The sequence below is a fragment of the Dendrobates tinctorius genome, unplaced genomic scaffold, assembly GCF_039654945.1.
Source record: "Dendrobates tinctorius isolate UK_male_01 unplaced genomic scaffold, ASM3965494v1 ptg000196l, whole genome shotgun sequence".
Taxonomy (NCBI): domain Eukaryota; kingdom Metazoa; phylum Chordata; class Amphibia; order Anura; family Dendrobatidae; genus Dendrobates; species Dendrobates tinctorius.
The window spans coordinates 13,491,630-13,518,049 of NW_027361863.1; the positions used below are offsets into that span (position 1 = coordinate 13,491,630).

At 41.3% G+C, this 26,420-nt stretch overlaps 1 protein-coding gene across 1 annotated transcript in view; it reads left to right on the forward strand.

Moving 5' to 3' along the window:
- The window catches only part of LOC141056087 (ovostatin-like), a 157,833-nt gene that overhangs the window by 58,954 nt on the left and 72,459 nt on the right, over positions 1-26,420 (forward strand). The window contains exons 14-23 of the mRNA XM_073552746.1: positions 2,234-2,383; positions 3,206-3,373; positions 4,674-4,755; positions 7,927-8,056; positions 10,918-11,149; positions 12,283-12,406; positions 21,493-21,611; positions 23,735-23,786; positions 24,537-24,629; positions 25,482-25,658. Of these exons, the coding sequence (XP_073408847.1) occupies positions 2,234-2,383; positions 3,206-3,373; positions 4,674-4,755; positions 7,927-8,056; positions 10,918-11,149; positions 12,283-12,406; positions 21,493-21,611; positions 23,735-23,786; positions 24,537-24,629; positions 25,482-25,658 (1,327 nt within the window). The remainder of the gene's footprint in view (positions 1-2,233; positions 2,384-3,205; positions 3,374-4,673; positions 4,756-7,926; positions 8,057-10,917; positions 11,150-12,282; positions 12,407-21,492; positions 21,612-23,734; positions 23,787-24,536; positions 24,630-25,481; positions 25,659-26,420) is intronic.

The following is a 26,420-nucleotide window of genomic DNA, read 5'->3' on the forward strand; positions in this document are numbered from 1 at the left end:
TTCAGAAAAGGGCGACCAGAATGGTGACCGGTCTGCAAACCCTGTCTTATGAGGAAAGGTTGCAGGATTTGGGAATGTTTAGCTTGCAGAAGAGAAGACTGAGAGGAGACTTAATAGCTGTCTACAAATATCTCAAGGGCTGTCACATTGTAGAAGGATCATCTTTATTCTCATTTGCACAAGGAAAGACTAGAAGCAATGGGATGAAACTGAATGGGAGGAGACACAGATTAGATATTGGAAAAAACTTTTTGACAGTTAGAGTGATCAATGATTGGAACAGGCTGCCACGTGAGGTGGTGAGTTCTCCTTCAATGGAAGTCTTCAAACAGAGGCTGGACAGACATCTGTCTGGGATGATTTAGCAAATCCTGCTTTTGCGCAGGGGGTTGGACCAGATGGCCCAGGAGGTCCCTTCCAACTCTACGATTCTATAATTCTATGATTCTATGACTTTTCAGAAACAGGGCTGCAACACATGAGATTCTAAGATGGCTGATTGGAAGTGAATGAGGAAGAAGGATGGGCTTACTTACATCAGAGCTACATCAGAGAGAGACAGGGAGAGAGGAAGGACAAACTTCTAAAGAGAGCAAACCTTATTGCAGAGCAACACAACAAAACAATATAACAACAAAATGCTATACAATACTGTCTGTATTGATTCTCAAATCATGGGCCAGTCACAAAGGTATAAACAAATCATAGCCAATATAAAAAATGTGTCAGATAACAAAATATTACCACGTATGGAACCAGTTAATACAAAGAACATAACCAGGGATCCATCACTCCTGACATATGTTTCACAAAGAATTGCTTCGTCCAGGGTTCAAAGTCAAAATTTATCAGCAATAATAAGTCATGTCAGACTAACTTAATTTCCTTCTATGACGGTATCACTGATTGGGTGGATCAAGGAAATGCTGTAGATATAGTATATCTTGACTTCAGCAAAGCATTTGACAAAGTCTCTCATACAATCCTTATTGAAAAAATGACTAAGTATGGAATGGACAAGGCAACTGTTAGGTGGATTCATAACTGGCTTAGTGATCGGACCCAAAGAGTGGTCGTAAATGGCTGCACATCCAGTTGGAAGAATGTCTCAAGTGGGGTACCACAGGGCTCTGTCCTGGGCCCTGTATTGTTCAACATCTTTATCAACGATTTAGATGAAGGAATTGAGGGTAAACTGATTAAATTTGCTGATGACACAAAGCTAGGAGGGATAGCTAATACTAGAGAAGAGAGAGAGAGGATTCAAAAAGATTTAAATAAACTGGAGAAGTGGGCAGCAACTAACAGAATGGTTTTTAACAGGGAGAAATGCAAAGTACTACATCTGGGCAATAAAAATGAAAAAAGCATATATAGAATGGGAGGAATAGGGCTAAGTGACAGCACATGTGAAAAAGACTTGGGTATACTAATAGATCACAGACTGAATATGAGTCAACAGTGTGATGCAGCAGCAAAAAAGGCAAATGCAATTCTAGGATGTATTAACAGAAGCATACAGTCTAGATCACGTGAAGTCATTATTTCCCTCTACTCCTCTTTGGTCAGACCTCATCTGGAATATTGTGTCCAGTTTTGGGCACCACATTTTAAAAAAGACATCAACAAACTGGAGCAAGTTCAGAAAAGAGCGACCAGAATGGTGACTGGTCTGCAAACCCTGTCTTATGAGGAAAGGTTGCAGGATTTGGGAATGTTTAGTTTGCAAAAGAGAAGACTGAGAGGAGACTTAATAGCTGTCTACAAATATCTAAAGGGCTGTCACATTGTAGAAGGATCAACTTTATTCTCATTTGCACAAGGAAAGACTAGAAGCAATGGGATGAAACTGAATGGGAAGAGACACAGATTAGATATTAGAAAAAAACTTTTTGACAGTTAGAGTGATCAATGAGTGGAACAGGCTGCCACGAGAAGTGGTGAGTTCTCCTTCAATGGAAGTCTTCAAACAGAGGCTGGACAGACATCTGACTGGGATGATTTAGCGAATCCTGCTTTGAGCAGGGGGTTGGACCAGATGGCCCAGGAGGTCCCTTCCAACTCTACGATTCTATGATTCTATGATTCTATGATTCTAAGTCAGAATTCTCTAATAGAGTATTTGAAAAAAAATTTTAAAAACACTTTACTCGTCTTTTATGTTGTTATCATGGACAATCTATTATTCTGATTTCATTGATATCGTAAACATGACGTATTTACTTTTTTTTAGGTATCGCTAAGTTTCTCTCCAGAGATTGGACCGCCGGCCTCCAATGTTAGCCTACAGATATCAGCATCTCCAGGTTCTCTATGTGCAGTCAGTGTGATTGACTCCAGCATACTTCTTCTTAATCCATACATAAGATTGACACCGGAAACAGTACGTCTTCAGCTCTATTCTAGCTATAAAATATATTGGAATCCTCGGTCCTGACCAGTTGGATTTAGAGCTGATTCCATTACGATCTGCTAATTGCAATTTTTTTACTGTTAAAATCTCGCAATAATCAGTTGTGATTTGTGGGATATCCTGAAAACACGTCTTCAATTTCCATGAAGAACAAATTGGACATTGCAAAGTGTCCATGCCCTTATCTGGTTGTTCGGTACCAGAAACAATGTGTAGCTGTTCTCTAAAGTAGATCTGAAATTTAAGACCTGCTTTAATGAATTCCCTAAGGTTTGATTTCAGAATTGGTTTTCCATACCAAAAAATCCCTTGTATCTACACCACTATTACCATGAAGTAGAAGTACAAAGAGGAGAAATGATTCATTCAAATAAGGCTCCTTCTAGATACTTATTCCTGCCGCCACCATTCAATCAAATCCACCCTTCTTCAGGACTAGAGAGTCATTTTCCTCCTCCTTCAGCCTTGTTACCTTCTATTGCCTGGGAAGATGGTAATCTGGCTATAGAAGGAAACGAGAAATTATCTCCTGGTATGACATAATGACAGTTTATGTACCATATATATTATAGCATTCGGACACATTGGGTTGGCAATCAGGATTATGCCTAATAATCCCTAAAGTACCGAAGTCTTACACTGAAGGTATTAAAACCACTATCATTCTGCATATTTTCATGGTCCTCCAAGACTTGGTGGCGGTCATGAAGTCATAGAGTTCTAGAGTTTTTTCGACCTTTTATTTGTGCCATGATCTTTATTTTACCATCAGGGTGTTTATTTGTCTATCAGGTATATTACTCCCTGCAATATTGGTTCTATGGCTATTATGTTGGAGGCTTCAATGTTGAGGAGCCAGGACCCCCCTGTGTGGACCCTAACAAACAGATATTTTGTGATGGAAATTATTATGTTCCCATGAGTAGCGATATGGAAGGAGACACCTATAATAACCTCAAGGTGAGACGCATTGTATTAGGAGTTCTCTATGGGCCTGGAATGAAGTCAGTGGACTTGTTGGTAGGGCTCACGGGCTAGAAGCAGACACTGTCATCTCCTACCTCAGGAATGGAAAATCTGTCTTCACTGAATACAGATTTTACTCGCAAATTCTGAATTTTGACAATGAATGGTGCTGAGGGTAGAAAGAAGAAGATTTACTGCAAAGTTTCTCATTTGCACGTGTGTTATCGATTTATAGAAACAAACGATGGTTACTCTTAATTACAGTGTTATTTTTTTTAGAAATATTTTACAATGAATAAAGCGATTCAATGCTAATTTTTTGGGAATTTGTTGAGTCTGATGAATTTGAACAACTATATCTGCATGTATTGACTAAAATAGCCATTTGCAGAAGATTGGATCAACTAGAGAGGGATCACATAATTGAGGGTGGGCTTCACAATAATGCCTTGCAGCTATCACTTCATGTGTTATAACTCAGCCAATCAGGGGGAACTGTCATAGCCTGTATAAAATCCAAGGCAGGGAAAGCAGCAGCGATTTTAGGGTGAATCTGGATAGTTGAAGGACGTCACAGCTTAGTTATAGACTTTGGGGAAAAAAAAGTCATAAAATACTGATGTAAATATACGGACAGTGTGTGTCACAGGACAGCAGAGAAGAAGATTAGTGTCTGATGAGAAGAGAATAGTCATACACATTTTGTAACTTTGAAGCTTGCAAATTCAAATTTAGAAAGAACTGCTCATCTCTAGTAATTACCTTTTCAAAGGGGTTGTTTCATGAGGACAACGGCTGTGCCTATGTCTATAAGACTACAATAACAATCATACAAGAAGTCCCCCCACTCTTTGATCCTGAACTTGTAGGAGTGACTCAATCAAACCATCCATTTGTACATGGATGATCATTCATATTAAAGGCCACAACGCAATATTTTAGTTTCCCCAGAAAAATCCGCTGTACATCTTGGCCCTTTTTGATATGCTAAGTCTCTGATGACACTGCCGCCTTACCAAGATCCAGAGAATTTTCACACCACAGTGTCATAAGTCGGTGATCAGTATTGGGACAAACCCTGGAAAGCCAGAGAATGGACTGGTTTAATTTCCAGTTGCCGGCAGACATCATGAGAATGATCAAAATAAACAGTCCTGCATGAACTCTGCCTCCACAGGGCATCAAAATTAGTTTCATGACATTACCTTAGATAAAGTAATTAAAAAGATAATTAAAAAAAAATAAAAAATGTTTGCTCAATGGGTTTCTTTTATTCATTCCTCCTGTTGTCTAGAACATAGGCTTAGTTGTGGGGACGGATGCCACTGTGAGAAAGCCTGAAGTCTGCCGTCCGAGTGTACAAACCTATCCAGAACGTAAATACAGATCTCTTTTTATTAATGTTGCTTTATTCTTTGTTTTGCATGGGGACTTTGTACAAAATTTATATGGTGGTGTCGTCGCCACATAATGTGGAACGTTCTGAGATGCTGTGCCTGTTCCAAATTAAATTGTAAAATCCAAGTACATGCACGGAAGGGCCACGCTGATACACTGAGCATCAAGGCAGATCTGTCTTTATTGCATCATGACATCATCTTATCTAGGCATTTCTTGGTCAATCATTGTAGCAATATAATTGGCTCAGCTTATCTCTTAATATGTGCTGCCATTAGCATACATACAGTGGGTCCGGAAAGTATACACTCTGCACCCCATCTTGACTGAAAAAAAAAACAGTAATGTAGAAATTTTTGCAAATTTATGAAAAAGAAAAACTGAAATATCACATAGTCATAAGTATTCAGACCCTTTGCTCAGTATTGAGTAGAAGCACCCTTTTGAGCTAGTACAGCCATGAGTCTTCTTGGGAATGATGCAACAAGTTTTTCACACCTGGATTTGGGGATCCTCTGCCATTCTTCCTTGCAGATCCTCTCCAGTTCCGTCAGGTTGGACGGTGAACGTTGGTGGACAGCCATTTTCAGGTCTCTCCAGAGATGCTCAATTGGGTTTAGGTCAGGGCTCTGGTTGGGCCAGTCAAGAATTGTCACAGAGTTGTTCTGAAGCCACTCCTTTGTTATTTTAGCTGTATGCTTAGGATCATTGTCTTGTTGGAAGGTGAAGCTTCGACCAAGTCTGAGGTCCAGAGCACTCTCGAAGAGGTTTTCATCCAGGATATCGCTGTACTTGGCCGCATTCATGTTTCTTTCAATGGCAACCAGTCGTCCTGTCCCCGCAGCTGAAAAGCACCCCCATAGCATGATGCTGCCACCACCATGTTTCACTGTTGGGATTGTATTAGGCAGGTGATGAGCAGTGCCTGGTTTTCTCCACACATACCACTTAGAATTATCACCAAAAAGTTGTAACTTCAGCTCATCAGACCAGAGAATGTTATTTCTCATAGTCTGGGAGTCCTTCCATGTGTTTTTTAGTAAACTCCATGCAGGCTTTCATATGTCTGGCACTGAAGAGAGGCTTCCGTTGGCCCGACTAGTGGAGGGCTGCAGTAATAGTTGACTTTGTGGAACTTTCTCCCATCTCCCTACTGCACCTGTGGAGCTCAGCCACAGAGATGTTGGAGTTCTTCTTTACCTCTCTCACCAAGGCTCTTCTCCCACGATTGTTCAGTTTGGCTGGACGGTCAGGTCTAGGAAGACTTCTGGTGGTCCCAAACTTCTTCCATTTAAGGATTATGGAGGCCACTGTGCTCTTAGGAACCTTGAGTACTGCAAAAATTCTTTTGTAACCTTGGCCAGATCTGTGCCTTGCCACAATTCTGTCTCTGAGCTCCTTGGCCAGTTCCTTTGATCTCATGATTCTCATTTGGTCTGACATGCACTGTGAGCTGTGAGGTCTTATATAGACAGGTGTGCGCCTTTACAAATCAAGTCCTATCAGTTTAATTAATCACAGCTGGACTCCAAAGAAAAAGTAGAACCATCTCAAGGAGGATCACAAGGAAATGGACAGTATGTGACTTAAATATGAGTGTCTGAGCAAAGGGTCTGAATACTTATGACTATGTGATATGTCAGTTTTTCTTTTTTAATAAATTTGCAAAAATTTCTACATTTCTGCTTTTTTTCCAGTCAAGATGGGGTGTAGAGTGTACATGAATGAGAAAAAAAATGAACTTTTTTGAATTTATCAAATGGCTGCAATGAAACAAAGAGTGAAAAATTTAAAGGGGTCTGAGTACCTTCCGTACCCACTGTACATCTCATTGGCTAGAGGTATTACTGTCTACACCCAGCTGAAGAGGTTAGGTGCGTCTTTCACTATGATTTTGTTTCTCCGTTATTTCTAAGATTTTAGACAAAGACAGTCATAAAACATTTTAAAAAGCAGTAAACGCATGTAGAATATCCAACATGGAGTCAGGATAGCTAAATAAATCCTGCTCTCTCATTTAAGGCTGCATGGTTGCAATATTTATAATCTATATGGCTATTGTATTGTATTAGGTGTTGTACGGTAGTATTACTTGAAAACCATGTGGCAGTATTATTTACGGACTTAAAAAATGGGTTTTGAATATACCATCAAAGAAAACAAAAGCTTATTAGATTTCAATCTGAGGCCATTGTCATTGTTTCACTTGGGGTACTATATCACTCCTATATCTTGTGTTTCAACATTCACAGCTGCATTCTGAATTCTGCTTAAAACTAACAAATCTAGATATTTTCACATTTACGTCCACTTTTACACCAGTATTAATGAAAAATATTTTTTTTACAACTTAAAGGGGTTGTCCATCTCCGAGGATATTATTATTTTTTTTTACTTTAATGGATGTAGTCGGAGGCTAAAAATCATTTTAATTAAACATTCAACTTTGACGTGGTTTATGATCACAAATCAGCTGGGAGCATCTAGAAAAAGACATTGGATCTTCAGAATGAGCTCACTGACGGATTGTCAGTTAACTCGTTCTGCAGCAGGCAATAGTTACACAGTGTTATTCAAGGTAAACAGTGTTTTAATAAATCCCAATTGTAAAAATTATCTGCATCCAAAGATACATGCATTTAAGTAAGGAAAAAATTGTCGCTAAAGGTTGAAAACCTTTCAGCTATAATTTATAACAATTTTTGGCATTAATTTTAGATAATTTCTTGGGATGTGAAGACCATTTTCTTCTCCTAAGGCCTCTTGAATTTTTCAAAAAGTTGCAAATTTTTGAAGCAAAACAAAATCTCTAAAATTTTGGACTTTTTTGGAAAAAATTTCAGAGAAAGTCACATCATAAATGTCCACCTCAGTGTTCTAAACTGCAAAACAGCAGATAACAGCTCCGATAATCTTTTTGGGGAATGTCTGTCTGTGAGCTCCGATACCTTTTTCCAATAGGAGACAGCAGAATTGTGAAGGCAGCTCTGACCTATCGAATAGAAATATTATGATTTATGAATCGTAAAAATAGAACCGTTTCCCCCCAAACTCCGGCTCCACAATACTCCGCATTCACATTTCTCTAGGCATCTTCTCATGTGCTGAATTTTGTTTTTTCTTTTTCTTTTATGATGTTTCTGGAAAAGCATTGCTAAATGAAGCGGCAGCAACTTCCACTTCTGATTCTACAACCCAAAAGATAACATTCACTGACAGCGTGGAAGCAATTAGAAGAAACTTTACAGACAACTGGGTGTGGATAAAGGTGCCTACTAAGTAAGTAGGCATCGTTCTTCAATACCCTTCATTTGAGCAGGATATTAGGACATACAGTGGCATGTAAAAGTTTAGGCACCCCTGGTCAAAATTACTATTATTGTGAACAATAAAGCATTGAGTTGAAGATGAAATGATCTCTAAAAGGCCTAAAATTAAAGATGACACATCTCCTTTTGTATTTTAGGCAAAATTTATACGAGTATACACATTTTCATATGTTACATTTTAAAAATGACAAAAAGGAAAATGTGCTGATGCAAAAGTTTGGGCATCCATGGAGATTTGTGTGATCAGATAACTTGGACCAAGTTTTCCGACTTTAATTAGCCTGTTAGGGTTATGGCTTATTCACTATCATCATTAGGAAAGGCCAGGTGATAGAAATTTCCCATCTTTATATACTGTAAACCCAGCCTCCTCTAACCTTGTGCCAAAACACAGCAGCCCTTGGTTCTTCTAAGCAGCTGCCTACCTCTCTGAAAATGAAAATGATGGAGGCCCACAAAGCAGGAGAAGGCTATAAGAAGAAAGCAAAGTGTTTTCAAGTTGCCCTTTCCTCAGGTCGAAATGTAATTAAGAAATTGTAGTTATCAGGAGCAGTTGAGGTCAAGATAAGGTCTTGAAGACCAAGCAGAATTTCAGAGAAAGCTACTCGTAGGATTGCTAGAGAGGCAAATCAGAATGCCCGCTTGACTACAAAAGACCTTCAGAAATGGTGGAGGAAACTTGTGGTACATTGTTCTACTGTCCAGAGACACCTGCACAGACATGGCCTTCATGGAAGAGTCATCAGAAAACCTCTCCTGCGTCCTCACCATCAAATGCAGCTTCAGAATTATGAAAAAGAACATCTAAACAAGCGTGATGCATTTTGGAAACAAGTCCTGTGGACCGATGAGGTAAAATAGAACTTTTGGCCACAATGATCAAAGGTATGAACATCATTGAAAATCTGTGACTAGACCTCAGACTAGCAAAGGATGCAAGACAACCCAGGAATCTCACAGAACTGGAGGAATTCTCCAAGGAAGAATAGATGAAAATCCCTCAAACAAGAATTGAAAGACTCTTGTCTGGCTACAAAAAAACATTTACAAGCTGTAATACTTTTAAACGGGGGCGCTACTAAGTACTAACCATGCAGGGTGCCCAAACATTTGCATTGCCCCATTTTCCCTTAACTTTTCAATAGACATTCCATAAAATGTCAATATCTAGAATTGTATAAATGTGTGGTTAGAACTACATAATATCTTAAAAAATATTACTTTGTATTCACTGTCCAATTAGACTATATTCTATGAAACACCTGGGAGATGAAGAATTTCTTAAGAGGTTTGCTTTTCTAAGTCAGGTCTTTTGGGAGTTAGTTCTTATGTTTTGGAATCTCAGAAGTTATCTCTGTAAACTTGACATGGTTTGTAAAACTTCCTAACAAAAAGGGAGGCTCGAAAATCCACAAAATGCTCCTTTATTTAGGCGGAGGACTGTGTTTGAATCTCTTAGGATAAATGACCGGTGGGGTTAAATTCCCGGCACGCCTGCTGATCGGCTTGTAAGAAGATTGAAAATGGACATTGGGCATTCACTCTCTTACAAAGAGATGACCCTTTGTGCCACTGCAGCAGATAAGTTCCTCCTAAAGTGAGAATGAGGAAAAGCATTGCTAAGAGGGTGAGTGTAGTAAGCTTCGACAGGACAAAGTTGATTGCACCTGAAACAAGGACTTGGTCATGAGATGGTCCTTTGTGGTGGTGTCATACCGCTGCAATGCAGGTAAATGCAAGTTCCACTAGATGGCAATAGAGTGGAGGGAGGACTGCACACAGCAAGGCCAGACTTGCAATGCAGCGGCGAGGCCACCACCAGGTGGCAGCAGAAAAGTCAAACAAGCTGGGTCGATATAAGACTGTAGCGCAGTACAAAAGGAATAAGTAAACACAGCGTCAAAAACAAGCCAAAAGGGTCAGTACCAGTCAGGAGCGGATATGCCAAAGACAAGAGACAAACAACAGGTCAGAGTCCAAGCCAAGTCAAAACCAGGGAGTCAATACACGAAAGAGAAACACTGAGCCGGGAAGGGAAGAGGGAATAAACTGACACGGTTCCATAAGCAAGCAGCAAGGCAAATCAGGGCAAACGGGGTAAGCTACACGCGCCGTAGGTAGAAAATATAACTAACTTGGCCTGCAGGACGCAGCAGAGATAAATAGCAAACCTGAGACCAGACTGAGGCAGAGAAATTTAACCCCTGGCATGACCTGACCGGAAAAAGGGGAAGACAGGATTCAAAACCCGAGCTGGATCATGACAGGTGGGTCCTCAGAATGCATGTGCACATGGCGCAAGACACTGTCCTGTAAAGACGTTTTTAATATGGTTATATAACTTTAAAGTGATTGTGCCTCAACATCATTTAACGTTTGCCAATGACAAAGCGTTTTTCACGAGTTGTGCTTCTGTGCCAATAAGTGGAGAATCTGAATTTCTAGAGCCCTAGAATAAAGGGGCCATGGTGGTCATCATGACACAGCTCTGAACACTTTGATGCGGTTGTACCTGGTTCTGCAGCCTTGGATTAAATTCCTGTGAGCTGGGGCCCGTCCATTCCTCAGGGGTGCTAGGAGTTGGACAAGATAAGATATTGATTAACATAATTATAAAAAGCTATCAAAATCACCGTCCTGGAAAACCTCTTCAATGTTCTAAGAAAACATTTCAAGAACCTGTCATGAAAGGCATCTCTTCTTCAGCTATCCAGTTATAATAAGTCATGTATCTAAATTTCAGGATGTATCTCGCTCCTTTTTCTCACAGATTACAATTAGTCAGTAGATTTCTCTGTCTATGTTCTTTAGTGATGCTGGAAATGGCACGATATTTCAGACAGCTCCTGACACCATCACTGAGTGGAAGGGCTCCATGATCTGCACATCTAAAGATGACGGGTTTGGGATGACGAAGGATTTTGCAAATTTCATCACGTTTCTCCCATTCTTCATAGAGATGTCTCTGCCTTATTCTTTTAAGAGAGGAGAAATTCTTGTTCTCGTCGCCTCCGTGTCCAACTACCTGGACCAGTGTGTAAAGGTAGTAAAGTACCAATGTGTAAAATGAAATTTGGTTGGCCATTGCCCGTTTGCTATAGTTTGATGGCTAGAACCTTATATATATGTACTCTTTAGATTTTGATACAAATAATTTAGGAATAAAAAGTATGGATAACTGGTGTGCTGCAACTGACGGGCAAATTATTGCAACATTCTAAAACTTTCTAAATATCTTATGTAAATAAATTCCACAATTCTACTACTAGAATCCTTTAGGAGGTCTGCAAAATTTGACATAAATCTGCCAGAGGTCTGCTCCTGGCCCTGACAAAAGTCTCTGTGTGCTCTCTTTCTATTCTGGTAGTTTTAGGAGCATATTTTACGGTCCATGTATGGACCACAGTGCCTGGACTGATCGTAGGTTTCTTGACCCAAACTTACGGCAACATTGACAGATATGAGACAGCATGTTCAAGTGAGGAAACCTGCCACAAGACCGGGAATTGCGGTCTGTACATGCACTGCAAAATATACTCCTATGAATCTGGTCTTAGCAGCAGGGAGAGAAGGGAGGTTGTAAATTACAGATCACATTGTGGAAAGGGAGGAAAGCATCCACAGGAAAACAAGCTGTAGATCGGGAGGAAAACACATGAAGGCGAAATTCACTTCAGAAATGTAGCATGAGTGCTAGTGAGGACAGCAGCATCCAGGATGTATAGACCTACCATCCAGCATGTATTACTCGGAGAGACACATTCACAGGAGAAAAGGAGCAGGCTGAAAATTGTATATCATGGCATTAAAAATACATGAAGAAATGAGGATTACAGCTGAAATTTAAAGAAACATGTTGCATAACATAGCATTTTAATGAGAATGTCCACCTGATCCCTAAAATACATTTCTACAGACACCAGTAGAGGGAGCTTGCTGCATACTACGTTCCTTTTCAGTTCAATGTATTCAGTATGCAGAAAGCTGCTGAGCTCCCTCTAGTGGTGGCTGCAGGACAACTCCTTCAAACCTTAGAATTGTTATTTCTGCTTTAGGAACTTTATTTATGTAGTCAAGCAAAAGGAGTTGAAGTTAAACTAGTCACCGACCTCTCTCTTACACTAGTTCCATTCCTTCTCTATGAAGTTTTCTATATGACATGTTTTCTTGATTCAGATTCTAGTACAATTATGGAACTGTGATGATTATATAGCTACAGTCCAAGAAGGAGAACAGAATACATGCATCTGCACAGGAAAAAAGGCCTACTATAGATGGAACATAAATGCAAAAGTCTTAGGTAAGAACTCTCGATGCTCCTTTAATTTGTGTCATGAGAATTTAAAGGGGAATGTGACAAATTGGCAAGTTAACATTGAGAGGATAGATGACAACCTGTGGATTGCTAGGGGTCCCACCACTGGGTCTTCCACCAACCCCAAGAATGATAGCCTGAAATTTTATGTCTGACATTCCCATAGACAATGGTTGGAGCAATGATGCGCATGTGCGATCACTCCTCTTGGGTTTGGTGTGGTTAAGTAATAAACTACCAATTTAGGACAACTCTTTAACTATCCCTGATCCCTCTAAAGGCACAGGTTGAATTAGTTACCTGTGCTTCTTAATAGGATTATCATTAGAGTTGAGCGATACCGTCCGATACTTCAAAGTATCGGATCGGAATGGATCGGCCGATCTTTAAAAAAAGTATCGGTATCGCCGATTCCGATACCGGAAGTCCCATTCAAGTCTATGGGACTTCCGGTATCGGAATAAGAAAAACCCTGTTTTTGCCTTGTACAGCCTCTCTGGGGTCTGTACGGGCCTTTCGGGGGGTCTGTGCAGGCTCCGGTGGTCTGTGCCGGCCTGCCGGGGGGGCTGTGCCGGCCTGCCGGTGGTCTGTGCAGGCTCCGGTGGGCTGTGCCGGCCTGCCGGGGGGCTGTGCCGGCCTGCCGGTGGTCTGTGCAGGCTCCGGGGGGCTGTGCCGGCCTGCCGGGGGGCTGTGCCGGCCTGCCGGTGGTCTGTGCAGGCTTCGGGGGTCTGTGCAGGCATCGTCCGATGGGACTACAAGTCCCATCGGGCGATGCCTGCTACCATGACAGTGATTGACACATTAGCCAATGATGGGACAGTAGTAGTCCCATCATCCGGCTAATGTGTTAAATGTAAAAAAAAAAAAAAAAAAATACTACATACATACTACATGCATGCTACATACATACTACATGCTACATACATACTACATGCTACATACATACTACATATATACTACATACATACTACATACATACTACATGCTACATACATACTACATGCTACATACATACTACATATATACTACATACATACTACATACATGCTACATACATACTGCATGCTACATACATACTGCATGCTACATACATACTACATACATACTACATACATACTACATGCATGCTACATACATACTGCATGCTACATACATACTACATACATACTACATACATACTACATGCATGCTATATGCATGCTACATACATGCTACATGCATGCTACATACATACTACATGCTACATACATACCACATACATACTACATACATACTACATGCATGCTACATACATACTACATACATACTACATACATACTACATGCATGCTACATGCATGCTACATGCATGCTACATACATACTACATGCTACATACATACCACATACATACTACATACATACTACATGCTACATACATACTACATATATACTACATGCATGCTACATACATACTGCATGCTACATGCATGCTACATACATACTACATACATACTACATACATACCACATATATACTACATACATACAATACATTCATACAATACATACATAGACATACAGTACATATAACATAGAGTAACATACTTACCAATACTTGTCACATTGTTCCCCGAAGCCATTGTCTTTTCCGGAATAAATATTAACATAACAAACCACAAAAATACTCACCCACGATCCGAAGCAGTCCACGAGTGTGTCCCACGACGATCTTGGGTAGAGAACTGCAGCATCAGATGATGCTGCCGTTCTCTACGGGCTGCAGGAATCCAATGACGGAAGGTAGGTATCCTTCCGCACTGTATTCCTCCGCCACTTAAAAAAAAAAAAGTCCCTAGTCTCACTTTATGCCATTGCTGTGTGGGAATTTCCCACGCAGCAATGGCATAAAGTGAGACTAGGGACTTTTTTTTTTTTAAGTGGCGGAGGAATACAGTGCGGAAGGATACCTACCTTCCGTCATTGGATTCCTGCAGCCCGTAGAGAATGGCAGCATCATCTGATGCTGCAGTTCTCTACCCAAGATCGTCGTGGGACACACTCGTGGACTGCTTTGGATCGTGGGTGAGTATTTTTGTGGTTTGTTATGTTAATATTTATTCCGGAAAAGACAATGGCTTCGGGGAACAATGTGACAAGTATTGGTAAGTATGTTACTCTATGTTATATGTACTGTATGTCTATGTATGTATTGTATGAATGTATTGTATGTATGTAGTATATATGTGGTATGTATGTAGCATGTAGTATGTATGTAGTATGTATGTAGCATGCATGTAGCATGCAGTATGTATGTAGCATGCATGTAGTATATATGTAGTATGTATGTAGCATGCATGTAGTATATATGTAGTATGTATGTAGCATGTATGTAGTATGTATGTAGTATGTATGTGGTATGTATGTAGCATGTAGTATGTATGTAGTATGTATGTAGCATGCATGTAGTATGTATGTAGCATGTATGTAGTATGTATGTAGTATGTATGTAGCATGCATGTAGTATGTATGTAGTATGTATGTAGCATGTATGTAGTATGTATGTGGTATGTATGTAGCATGTAGTATGTATGTAGTATGTATGTAGTATGTATGTAGTATGTATGTAGTATGTATGTAGTATGTAGTATGTATGTAGCATGCATGTAGTATATATGTAGTATGTATGTAGCATGTAGTATGTATGTAGTATGTATGTGGTATGTATGTAGCATGTAGTATGTATGTAGTATGTATGTAGCATGCATGTAGTATGTATGTATGTAGCATGCATGTAGTATGTATGTAGTATGTATGTAGTATGTATGTAGTATGTATGTTACATGCAGTATGTATGTAGCATGTATGTAGCATGTATGTATTATGTATGTAGTATATATGTAGTATGTATGTAGCATGTAGTATGTATGTAGCATGCATGTAGTATATATGTAGTATGTATGTAGCATGTAGTATGTATGTAGCATGCATGTAGTATATATGTAGTATGTATGTAGCATGTAGTATGTATGTAGCATGCATGTAGTATATATGTAGTATGTATGTAGCATGTAGTATGTATGTAGCATGCATGTAGTATATATGTAGTATGTATGTAGCATGTAGTATGTATGTAGTATGTATGTAGTATTTTTTTTTTTTTTTTTTAACATTTAACACATTAGCCGGATGATGGGACTACTACTGTCCCATCATTGGCTAATGTGTCAATCACTGTCATGGTAGCAGGCATCGCCAGATGGGACTTGTAGTCCCATCGGACAATGCTTGCACAGACCCCCGGACATCAGCACAGCCCCCCGGCAGGCCGGCACAGCCCCCCGGCAGGCCGGTACAGACCCCCACAGGGTGCACAGACCACCGGCAGGCCGGCACAGCCCCCCGGCAGGCCGGTACAGACCCCCACAGGGTGCACAGACCCCCGGCAGGCCGGCACAGCCCCCCGGCAGGCCGGTACCGACCCCGGGCAGTCCACACAGCCCCCCGGCAGGCCGGCAGAGACCCCCGGAAGGCCCGAAATGACGGCACATCATGATGCGCACACACCGCGCATCATGATGACGTCAGGCCGTCAATCAACTTTGAACTTCCGATTCCGATGCCGAATTCCGATATTGAAAAAATATCGGAAGTCGGTATCGGAATTCCGATACAGCAAGTATCGGCCGATACCCGATACTTGCGGTATCGGAATGCTCAACACTAATTATCATGGGTCATACATGGGTCCAGTGGCTGGATGTAGAGATGAGCGACTTTACCTTTTTTCGGGTCGAGTCGGGTTTCACGAAACTCGACTTTCGCAAAAGTCGGGTCGAACGAAATCGGCCAATTATCTTGAAAAGTCGAAGGCCGACTGAAACACGAAACCCAATGCAAGTCAATGGGGAAGAAAAGTCGGCAGTGAGTGGAGGACAGGAAACACACCTACAGTGCCCATTTTAATGCCAAAAACATCAATTCTTATTACTTAAGCTTGTCAACCTTAATTTACTATATAATAATAGTTAGGCATTGAAAACTGGGGGTTATTTGGCTAAAGTTATGGGGGGGGTAGGGCTGGCTCCAGATTTTCGTGGGCCCTGGGCCAAAGAGTGTCAATGGGCTCTTTTAACACGTGCCACAATTCATGATCCTCTGATACGGCAGAGAAATAGCAGTATAGTACAATGAAAAATACTTGACTTCTTACATCACATGACTGATATCTATTTTAAATTCTCCAATAGCTCCAAAAACGGACAGTATATTCCTCCATAAAGTATTATGGCCACCGCATAGTGCACCATACAGAGTAATGAGGCCCATATATTTCTCCATACAGAATCATTGGTCCCATATAATGTTCCATACAGTATATGATGAGCTCCACATAATGCTACAGTATAGGTTGGTCCCCATGGATGAAGCTCCACTGTCTTAAGGGCCCAAATAATGCTCCATATTTAATGGGCCCCATTTCTAATGCTCCAGTGCATAATGGGCCCTGTAAATGCTGCTCCAGTGTCTGATGTCCACCTTTGGAATGCTCCAGTGTATGTTGGGCCCCATATATCATTCTCCAGAGTATAGTGCTCCCCAAAAATTTCTCCCAACCTTTAAAACAATTAAATAAGTCTCCTCGCTAGGGAATCCCTGTACTAGTCTGGACTCCTCATCATCCCCATCTTCCATCTCTCTGCACTTGGACTGTTTAGGCAGAGGGCGTACAGACGTGATGTCATCGCGCTCTCTGACCAGAATGTCACTGTCAGGAAACACGGAAGACGTCACGGCAGTGGAGCAGGGAGAGGTAAGTATTTCAACTTTGCAAGTGCTGTGATCCTGAGCAAGCGGGGGGGCCCACTCGTTGGCGACGGCTCTGGCACAGGGCCCCTCATAGTACGGTGGTGTGTCTGACGGCGGGTGGGCCCTCCCACCGGCACAGACACTTTTGTGTACTATGAGGGGCCCTGTGCCAGTGCCGTCGCCCATGAGTATGCCCCCCCACCTGCTCAAGCAACCTGCACTTTCATCTGCATCTTCCTCTTTGTCACCATGTAAGGTGGTATAGTATGCGGGAAGGGGAACCTGAGTTTCATCAGGGTAAGATTCTGCGAGGGGAATGTAGTGGTCTGGGTCAACGTACCAGCAGAATCATCTAGCAGTGGCTGGGCATCAGTGCACTTGTGGCGCCCCCAGGAGTACGGTCGCCACAGTGGCATTACCTTCCTCCTAGGGAGTGTGATGTCATGCTTGGGAGCAACGAAGGATCTCTCTAGCAGTTAAACCAACACACAACACAGTTTCCACTCCAGGCCAGCAGGGAGAGCTCTGAACCTGACTGCTGAGGAGCTGCTCTCTGTGGTCGGGAGGAGGGAACAGGGGGAACTTCAGTGAACTCAGTACTGCAAGTACCTCAGATAAGCGCTAGAACGGAGGCCACACTAACTATCTGCAGAGACAGATTTCCTAATTTGCTTCCAGGCTGACCAACTCCTTCTCCATCTGTACTCTGGGCCCTGTACGGCACTTACCAAGTACAGGTAAAGGAACTGCACGACTGTGTCTGTCATCTTTCTCCTGCGCCTGGCGCACAGCTCTGCTACAGTCTGCACTGCACACCATCTACCAACTCTTTCATCTGCCCTGCAACTACTGCCCTACCTGTGCAGGGCTTCTACATCTTAGCTGCCCCACAACATCTGTTCCAGAGAATCGACGCTGCAGCGCTGGTCAATCTGATCAGAAACCACAGGTGGCGTCACGTATCATTCACCTATAAACGTTATTCACCCCTTTGCATGGACGCCCATGCCCACGGACCGGGTCACCACCACCGTGACACATCCCTCTGAGACACCGGCCCGGTACCGATTAACCCCACTGCCCTGGCTGGCCACCCACACTCGATGTCAGATTAATCTTGGACTGGAGAATTCACGATTTGACTTGATAACCCAGGCATGGTATGTGAAAAGAGCTCCATGGAGTAATCTGTAGTGTGGCCTGCCGCATCCTACACTTTTGGTAGGGGTGACGGACACAAGGAAAGGTGTTGTTCCTGACCAGGAGCCTCCACTGAAGACTCAGTGCTTTTATGTTTTGAAACTTCAGAAGAGGAGGTGATAGAGCTGGAGGCTGTGTCAGCAATCTTAGCCAAAACTTGTTCCTGAAGCTCCGGCTTTAAAAGCGGTTTACCTACTCCCAGAAAAGGGAGCCTTCGAGGCCTTGTGGAGCCAGACGATGATGCAGGCTCAACACCTCCTGCCTTAGGTGCTATTGTGCTTTTGCCACTACCAGCAGATGCACCCCCACCACCATCAGTACCAGCTGGCAACCCCCGCCCACTTCCACGGCCTCTTCCACCATACTTCCTCATTTTTGGAAACATGTACTCAAAATACCACCAGCTATATGGTACTGTATAAAAAGGTACAAGGTGTATATAGTATTGTAGAGATTTTGAATCTCCCTAGAGATTTTAGGAGGCTGAACTATTATCTCAGGCCCACTATAGATTACACCTCAATTTAACAGGCTGAAATAGGCAGGTGTATGACCATGCACAATGTGTGTATATAGTATTGGGAGAATTGGAAGCTCCCTAGAGATTTTAGGAGGCTGACAATGATGCTCTCAGTCCAAGTATGGACACAGGCAGCCTAATAAGCAGGACTGCTACACACAAAAGTGTGGACAAATGAACGTTTGGTAACTGTGCAGAAAAGAGGAAGAAAAGTATTTTTGCTTTTAAAAAAGCAGTTTGCACAGCAGTATGCAAACAGCAATGCAGCTATCAGGGAGCCTTATAAGGCAGCCTAATAACCAACAGAGCTGATGCGCAAAAATAGAGCCTCCCCTGTCACTGCACACAAACTGTTGTGTTGTACAGTGGAAATCGCTAACAGCAGAAGCAGTTTTTTTGTTCTTCTTCCCTGCCTAATGCTCTCCCTTATTCAGAATCAGCAGCTGCAACCTCTCCCTAATGCTAATATCAGCAGAAGTAAGATGGCGGTCGCCGGTCACTGCCTTTTATAGCCCCTGTGACGTGACACAAAGCAAGCCAATCACTTGCATGCCCTTCTCAAAGATGGTGGTGACCGATGCCCATGTCATCGCGTTGCCCACAGTGAGCGTCCTCCATCTTTGGCTGAAAAAGGGCGCTGGAAGCATCATTTGAAACGCGACTTTGGCGCTCTGGGGGCCAACCTCGTGGCCGACCTCACGCTATGGTCGGGTTTTGTTCCATGAAACCCGACTTCAGTGAAAGTCGTCGACTTATGAATTTGACTGACCCGTTTCGCTCAACTCTAGCTGGATGTTCTAAAGGACAGAAATGTCCAAGAAGGATGAGAGATTTTGCTAAATGAAATTCTAACTGCACAATCAGTAACAATCCTGAAATGAATGAGGAATTGGAAGCATGTAAAGCGACCAGGATGGATGAACACAGAACTTAATCAATTGATAAAAAGGAAAAATGCATATTAAATTGAAAGAGGGGGGCATAGCTAAAGAAGACTATAATGCTGTCTGCAGGGAATGCAGGGCAAGAATTAAAAGAGCTAAAGCCAGTAATGAAGTGAGGCTTGCAAGGAAGACCAAAAGCAATAAAAAAGGATTTTGGGGTATGTCAAAATCAAAAGAAAAGTCAAAGATGCTGTAGGATTTTTACAGGATAAAAAGGGTGAAGTGGTCAAAAATAATGTTGAGAAGGCTGAACTTTTAAATTTCTATTTTGCATCTGTGTTCTGTAAGAAAGCAAATGTAGCATCAACTGATTTTCACTGTGCCATCGAAGGAATAGAAGAAACCACACTATCTATAAACAGAGGGATGGTGAGGAAACACTTAGCTAATTACATAAATTTAAATCTCCTGGTCCAGATGAATTACATCCTATGGTGCTGAAAGAGATAGCAGAGGAAATTGCACAACCACTAGACATAATCTTTGAAAAATCCTGGAGAACGGGAGAAGTCCCAGAAGATTGGAGAAGAGCAAAGGTTGTCCCTATCTTCATAAAAGGAAAGAAGACAGAGCCAGGAAATTACAGGCCAGCGAGCCTTACTTCTATATCAAGAAAGATCTTTGAACAAATTATTAAAACAGCATGTGCGAGTATGTACTGTAAGTACTTGGATAAGAATAACCAGAGCCAGCATGGGTTTGTAGCAAACAAGTTATGCCAGACTAATCTAATTTCTTTCTATGATGGAATCACTGACTGGGTGGATCAGGGAAATGCGGGAGTATAGTATATGGGAATGTTTAGCATGCAAAAAAGGCTAAGAGGAGACTTAATAGCTGTCTACAAATATCTGACGGAATGTCACAGTGTAGCGTGATCATCATTATTCTCATTTGCACATGGAAACAGGAGAAGCAATGGAACAAAATTAAAAGGGAGAAGATACAGATTAAATTTGAGAAAAAATTTGTGACAGTGAGGGTGATCAACAGGCTGCCCCGAGAGGTGATGAGTTCTCCTTCAATGGATGTCTTCAAATAAAGGCTGGACAGACATCTGTCTGAGATAGTTTAGTGAATCCTTCATTGAGCAGGGGGTTGGACACGATGACCCTGGAGGTCCCTTCCAACTCTACCATTCTATGATTCTATGATATATGGAGTTTCTGCTCTTTTAATTCCGAGGAATTTGTGGAAAGCAGAGCCAATTGATTTTAATAGTCTAGGCAATTCTAAAACGTTCGATAGGGTAATATTCTGAATTAGAAGTAGTGAAAGGATATGTAGACTTTTGCTACTATTTGTTTATTGCGCCGCCAATGTGTCCAAAATAAAACTCACAGAAGCCTCTTTGCAATTAGTCTGGATGTAGAATCTCCTACCTTTTTGTGTATACAGCTCCTATGTACCCTATACAGTATGTACCAAAAATGGCTGATGACTGAGGGTCCCACCAATAGGACCCTCAACTATCAGGACAACAGGAAATTCAATGAATTTAGTCCTTGTGATGACCTATCCCAAAAAACATGCTTGTGCAAATCTATTTTATAGCTGTATCATGAATCATGTTTCTTATGCATTATGTCCACTCTAACACTTGTTTTATTTCCTTCTACTAGGAGTCACCAATTTTACCATTTCAGCTGAGACTACTTACATCAGTCAAACTTGTGACGGAAAAAATAACTTTTCTTATCCTGTCTATAAGGATACTGTATCACAAAGTATTATCATTGAGGTGAACAGTCTGGAATTTGTTATATCACATTACTTGATGATGATATGTCATCTCCTGATTTAGATGATCATCTACATCAATGTTCATACATATAGCCACATATTTACCAATCTTCTGTCCATCCAGGATATTGAACGAGATTTAACCCACTCATTTAGATGTAAATATAAACAAAAATAATTCTTCTAAAATACGTTTTGCAGAGAGCGTCTTATTTGTCCATTTGAAAAAAAAATGAAGTCAATAGTGATGGACGAACCCGTAGAAGTTCGGGTTCACTGGGTTCAGCCGAATTTGAGTCCAAAGTTCGGTTTGGGTACCAGAACTTGACCCCGGACCCGAAGTCAATGGATACCCAAACTTTAGTACTGTAAAATGGTTGTAGTAAGTGCTAAGGGGCTGCAAAAGGAAGAAAAATGGGGTTAAAAGAAAGACAATTGCCCTGCAAACAAATGTGGACAGGGAAATTACTTAAAATAACATAGAATTAAAAGAATTATAAAAATTATCTTGAACCAGAAGGCGGAAGTCCAAGTGGAGGTTTGGAGCAGTGCCTTGCGTGTGTATTTTACCGTACTTTCTAATAAATAATTAAAAGTAAAAAATGATGAGGGAAAAGCAGAGCTGTGAGCTGGTCTTACCATGCTGGGAAGGGCCAAAATCCATGGATCTTACAAGGCTCTTAATATCAGCCCCCAGCTGTCTGCTTTGCATTTGCTGGTTATTAAAAATGGGAGAACCTAAAAAAAATCATGTGGGGTCCCTGATATTTTTAATAACCAGCTACACAGATGGGGGCAGATATAGTAGCTTAGGAAGGGCCATGGATATTGTCTTCTTCCCAGCCTAATAATACCAGCCCGCAGCTGTCTGCTTTCCCTTGACTGATTATTAAAAATATGGAGATAGCATGTTTTTGTTTTTAAATTATTTATTTACTTTACATTGTCAGGTTGGTTCACATGATGCGCTGGCCAATCACTGCCATGCCACTACTTAGCATGGCTGTGATGGTGTTGGAACTGCCCACAGTTTTAAAGCTTGCTGATTGGCCTGTGAACAAGCTTTATTACAGTATCACTAACACAGACTAGGTGTCTGGTACGAACCTTGAACCTTACCATTCAGGTTCGCTCATCCCTAGTAGGCAACAGATAGTGAGCCTGCCAACAGCCCTCTCTCATAGAAGTTAATAGATTTTGAGTATACATAAAGAACTCTTCTACAGAAATCAATAGATTGTAAGGCCTCTTTCACACATCAGTTTTTTGCCGTCAGGCGCGATCCGGCTTTTTTTTGTAAAACCGGATCCGGCAAAATGCAATGCCGGATCCAGTTTTTCCCCATTGACTTGCATTAGCGCCGGATCGCGCCGGATGGCATTGCGTTTCATCCGTTTTTTGCCGGATCCGGCTACTTGTCTCATTCCGGCGTCTGGAAAAAACGTCTACTGTAACGTTTTTTGTCTCCGGCGAAAAAGCCGGAAGCGCCGGATCCGGCGCTTCCAGCTTTTTGCTACAATGAAAGTCTATGGGTGCCGGAATGCGCCGGATCCAGAAAAAGACGGATCCAGCCACCGGATCCGTTTTTTTAAGTCTGCGCATGCTCAGATCCAATTGGCCAGCCCCCAGGAAACATATATAACCTGCTAGACGGATCCAGCAAAAAAACGGATCCGTTTCTACAGTTCTCCAGAATTTATGCCGGATCCGTTTTTTCTAAAAATAGCCGGATCCTGCCTGACGGCAAAAAACTGATGTGTGAAAGTAGCCTAAGCATGCCCACAATACACTCAGCCATAGAAAGCTATTACATTGTGAGCATGCCCACAGGACTCTCCCACATACAACTTCATAGATTGTGAGCATTCCCACAGTACACTCTGCCAAGAGAAAGTATATACATATACAGTATATATATATATATATATATATATATATATATATATATATATATATATATATATATACTGCTCAAAAAATAGAGGGAACACTAAAATACCACCACATCCTATGTTATAGTGTTTCCTTTATTTCTTTGAGCAATATACAGTATATATATATATATATATATATATATTTATGATACAGTAAGCTCACAATTCCTTTTTTCTGCTTTCTTAGCCTGAAGGGATACAGAAAGAAGCGACATCTAGCCATCTTATTTGCCTCCAAGGTAATAAAAAATATCTCAAATGTATAAAACTAGCACTTTCATTCAATGCACCTACTATTCTTAAACAGACTGTCAGCTTTAGTGTCTTTTTTTATGATGAATTCAGGTCGCCATATACGTAAGAAAATAGTCAGCCGCAATGAAAGATTATTTATAACCATTTCAATCAACAATCATTCAAAATTATACGCAAATGTTCCAATGACTGATGGTAAATTATTGTCTGTCGAAAAAAGTTATCTGACATATTGGTAAAATAATGGCATTATGCTACTGTATTGGCTAAGTATTAGTATACATAAAGGATGTAGAAGTCAAATAATGCAAACTTTTAAACAAACCCATTTGGGGAAAAATGTTTTTTTTTAGCTAAATATACAGTACATGCATTTTTGTAAAAATAAAAAATTATGCTCCCAACAATGTCCACGTCCTATTAATTCTAATGGAAAAACTGTATACCGTGAGCTTCAGAGCTCCCCCTAGTGGTGACTGTAGTTTGGCAGATATTTATGGTTTACCTCTTTTTCGTGAGAATTTTAAGCTCTGTAATGAATCATTTCTGAATTTTCTAGATAAAGAAATTAATGATATTTGGGGATGTTATTAGTGAGAGACCAGATAGTTTAAAATTTTCTGTAATATTTTCTGTGACTTGTAAATACAAAACTCCACTTTCTTCTTATCGAAAATAGCATCTGAAATTAATAACAGCGCACCTAAAGAAATATTAATTTCTTTTGTTCACAGGGAATTCATCACAAAATTATAATATTCAACTGAAATTATTTCCACCACCCGGTATGGTCCCCGATTCGGAATCAGCACATCTTATAGTCGTGGGTGAGTTCTGATCAACGAAGGCTAAATCAATGCTTCCTCGACTTCCTCGTATAATATTGTAACTCTTCCGAAAGTGTCTGAACATCTACTCTCACTGCTGACAGATCTACCAGCACAACTGTGTCCAAAGGTTAATGAGGTTCTACCTTCTTCAAATCTATCTGAATTGGAAGATATTGAAAAAAAAATCCGAATAAAAAATAAATGTTTGTATCTTTGGACAAGTTGGAAAAAGTTTTTGAAAACTTTATAATGTACTTTCCCAGTTTTCATCGCTGGTCACTAGAGAACCTCAACACTGCCAGGCGAGAGATGACCGTGCGCGATCCATTCTCTCTATTCATTTCAATGGGAATTCCAAAATTGCAAGTGTGCGTGACAATTATGCATAGAACAGAGTAGAAAAAAACTAAGATATGAAAAAAATGAGCATATACCCTGCTGTAAGTAAAAAGGAATAGTGCATGTAGCATAGGGTACCAAGTAAACATCCTAACACACCACGACAAGGTGTACCCAAATTGGGATGGTCGTATTCTCCACCTAGAGTTAGCTGATCTCAATGTAGATGGGGGCAGAGCAGTACTTGGCCCAACTGTACGCACACCTAGCCATGGGAAGCTACTGTATATACCATATACCCTGCTGTAAGTATATGGGACTTCCAAAACTGCAAGTGTGCTCATCAATTAATCACAACACATAGTAGGTAGGTACTTACAAACTCTTGCAATGGGACCCAGCAGCTTCAAGTTACAACTCTGGCGCTTTGGTTGAATGATACGTAAGCCACTCTCTGAGCTTTGAGAAGATTCTTATAACTCTTTATTCTCTTCTATCATCTTCTATCAGGAAATATTTTAGGTCTTTCACTCCATTATCCTCAGAACTTGGTCCAGCTGCCTTTTGGCTGTGGAGAACAGAATCTTGCCCGGATGACGCCCATTCCTTTTATGCTGGATTATCTCTGTATCACAGATCAACTTACAGACGAGACTCTCCAACGCGGAGTTCAGTTCATGAGCATCGGTAAGAATGTACATTACTGGATCTGATCGATAGTAATGTCTCAACAACCCCTCCTCTCGTGTAGACGTTACTACTACATCTACAAACATGTTCTACCTTTCACCATGTTCAACCTCCAAATTACTTAATGTACTAGTGTAACTGAGATGAATTTGTTCTGTATCTGTAAGTTGGTCACTTTTAGTTGAGCAGCCCCGTGATTTACTACCCTACATATGGATGGAACAGTGAGTCGCAGGAAAAAGCAAGATTAAATCTTACACATGGATAACCCCCAGGGCTGTGGGGATTACTCGGTACTGGGCCGGTGTCTTAAAGGGGAAGTGTCACGGTGGCGGTGACCCGGTCCGTGGCCCTGGGGGTCCATGTAAAATAGGTGGAATGAAGCTGAATAAAGTTTATATGTAGGTAGTTCGTGACGCCACCTGTGGTATCTGGTCAGAGGTGACCAGCGCTGCAGTGCAGATCCTCTGGGAGAGATGGTGTGGTGCAGCAAAGATGTAATAGCTCTCCACAGGCAGAGCTGTAGTCCCAGGGCAGCAGTAGTAGATGTTAAGGTAGATGAAATAGCATTTAGACACAGAGATGTAGCAGTGCTGAGTAGGTTGCAGGAAGGATTCAAAGAACACGACAGAGTGCAGTTTCTTTTACCTTTTACTGTGCTTTGTAGGTACAGTCCAGGATTCAGATCACAGATGGTACAGGAGTTGGTCGCCCTGGCAGCAACTTAGGAATCTCTCTATGCAGATGGGTTGTGTGGTC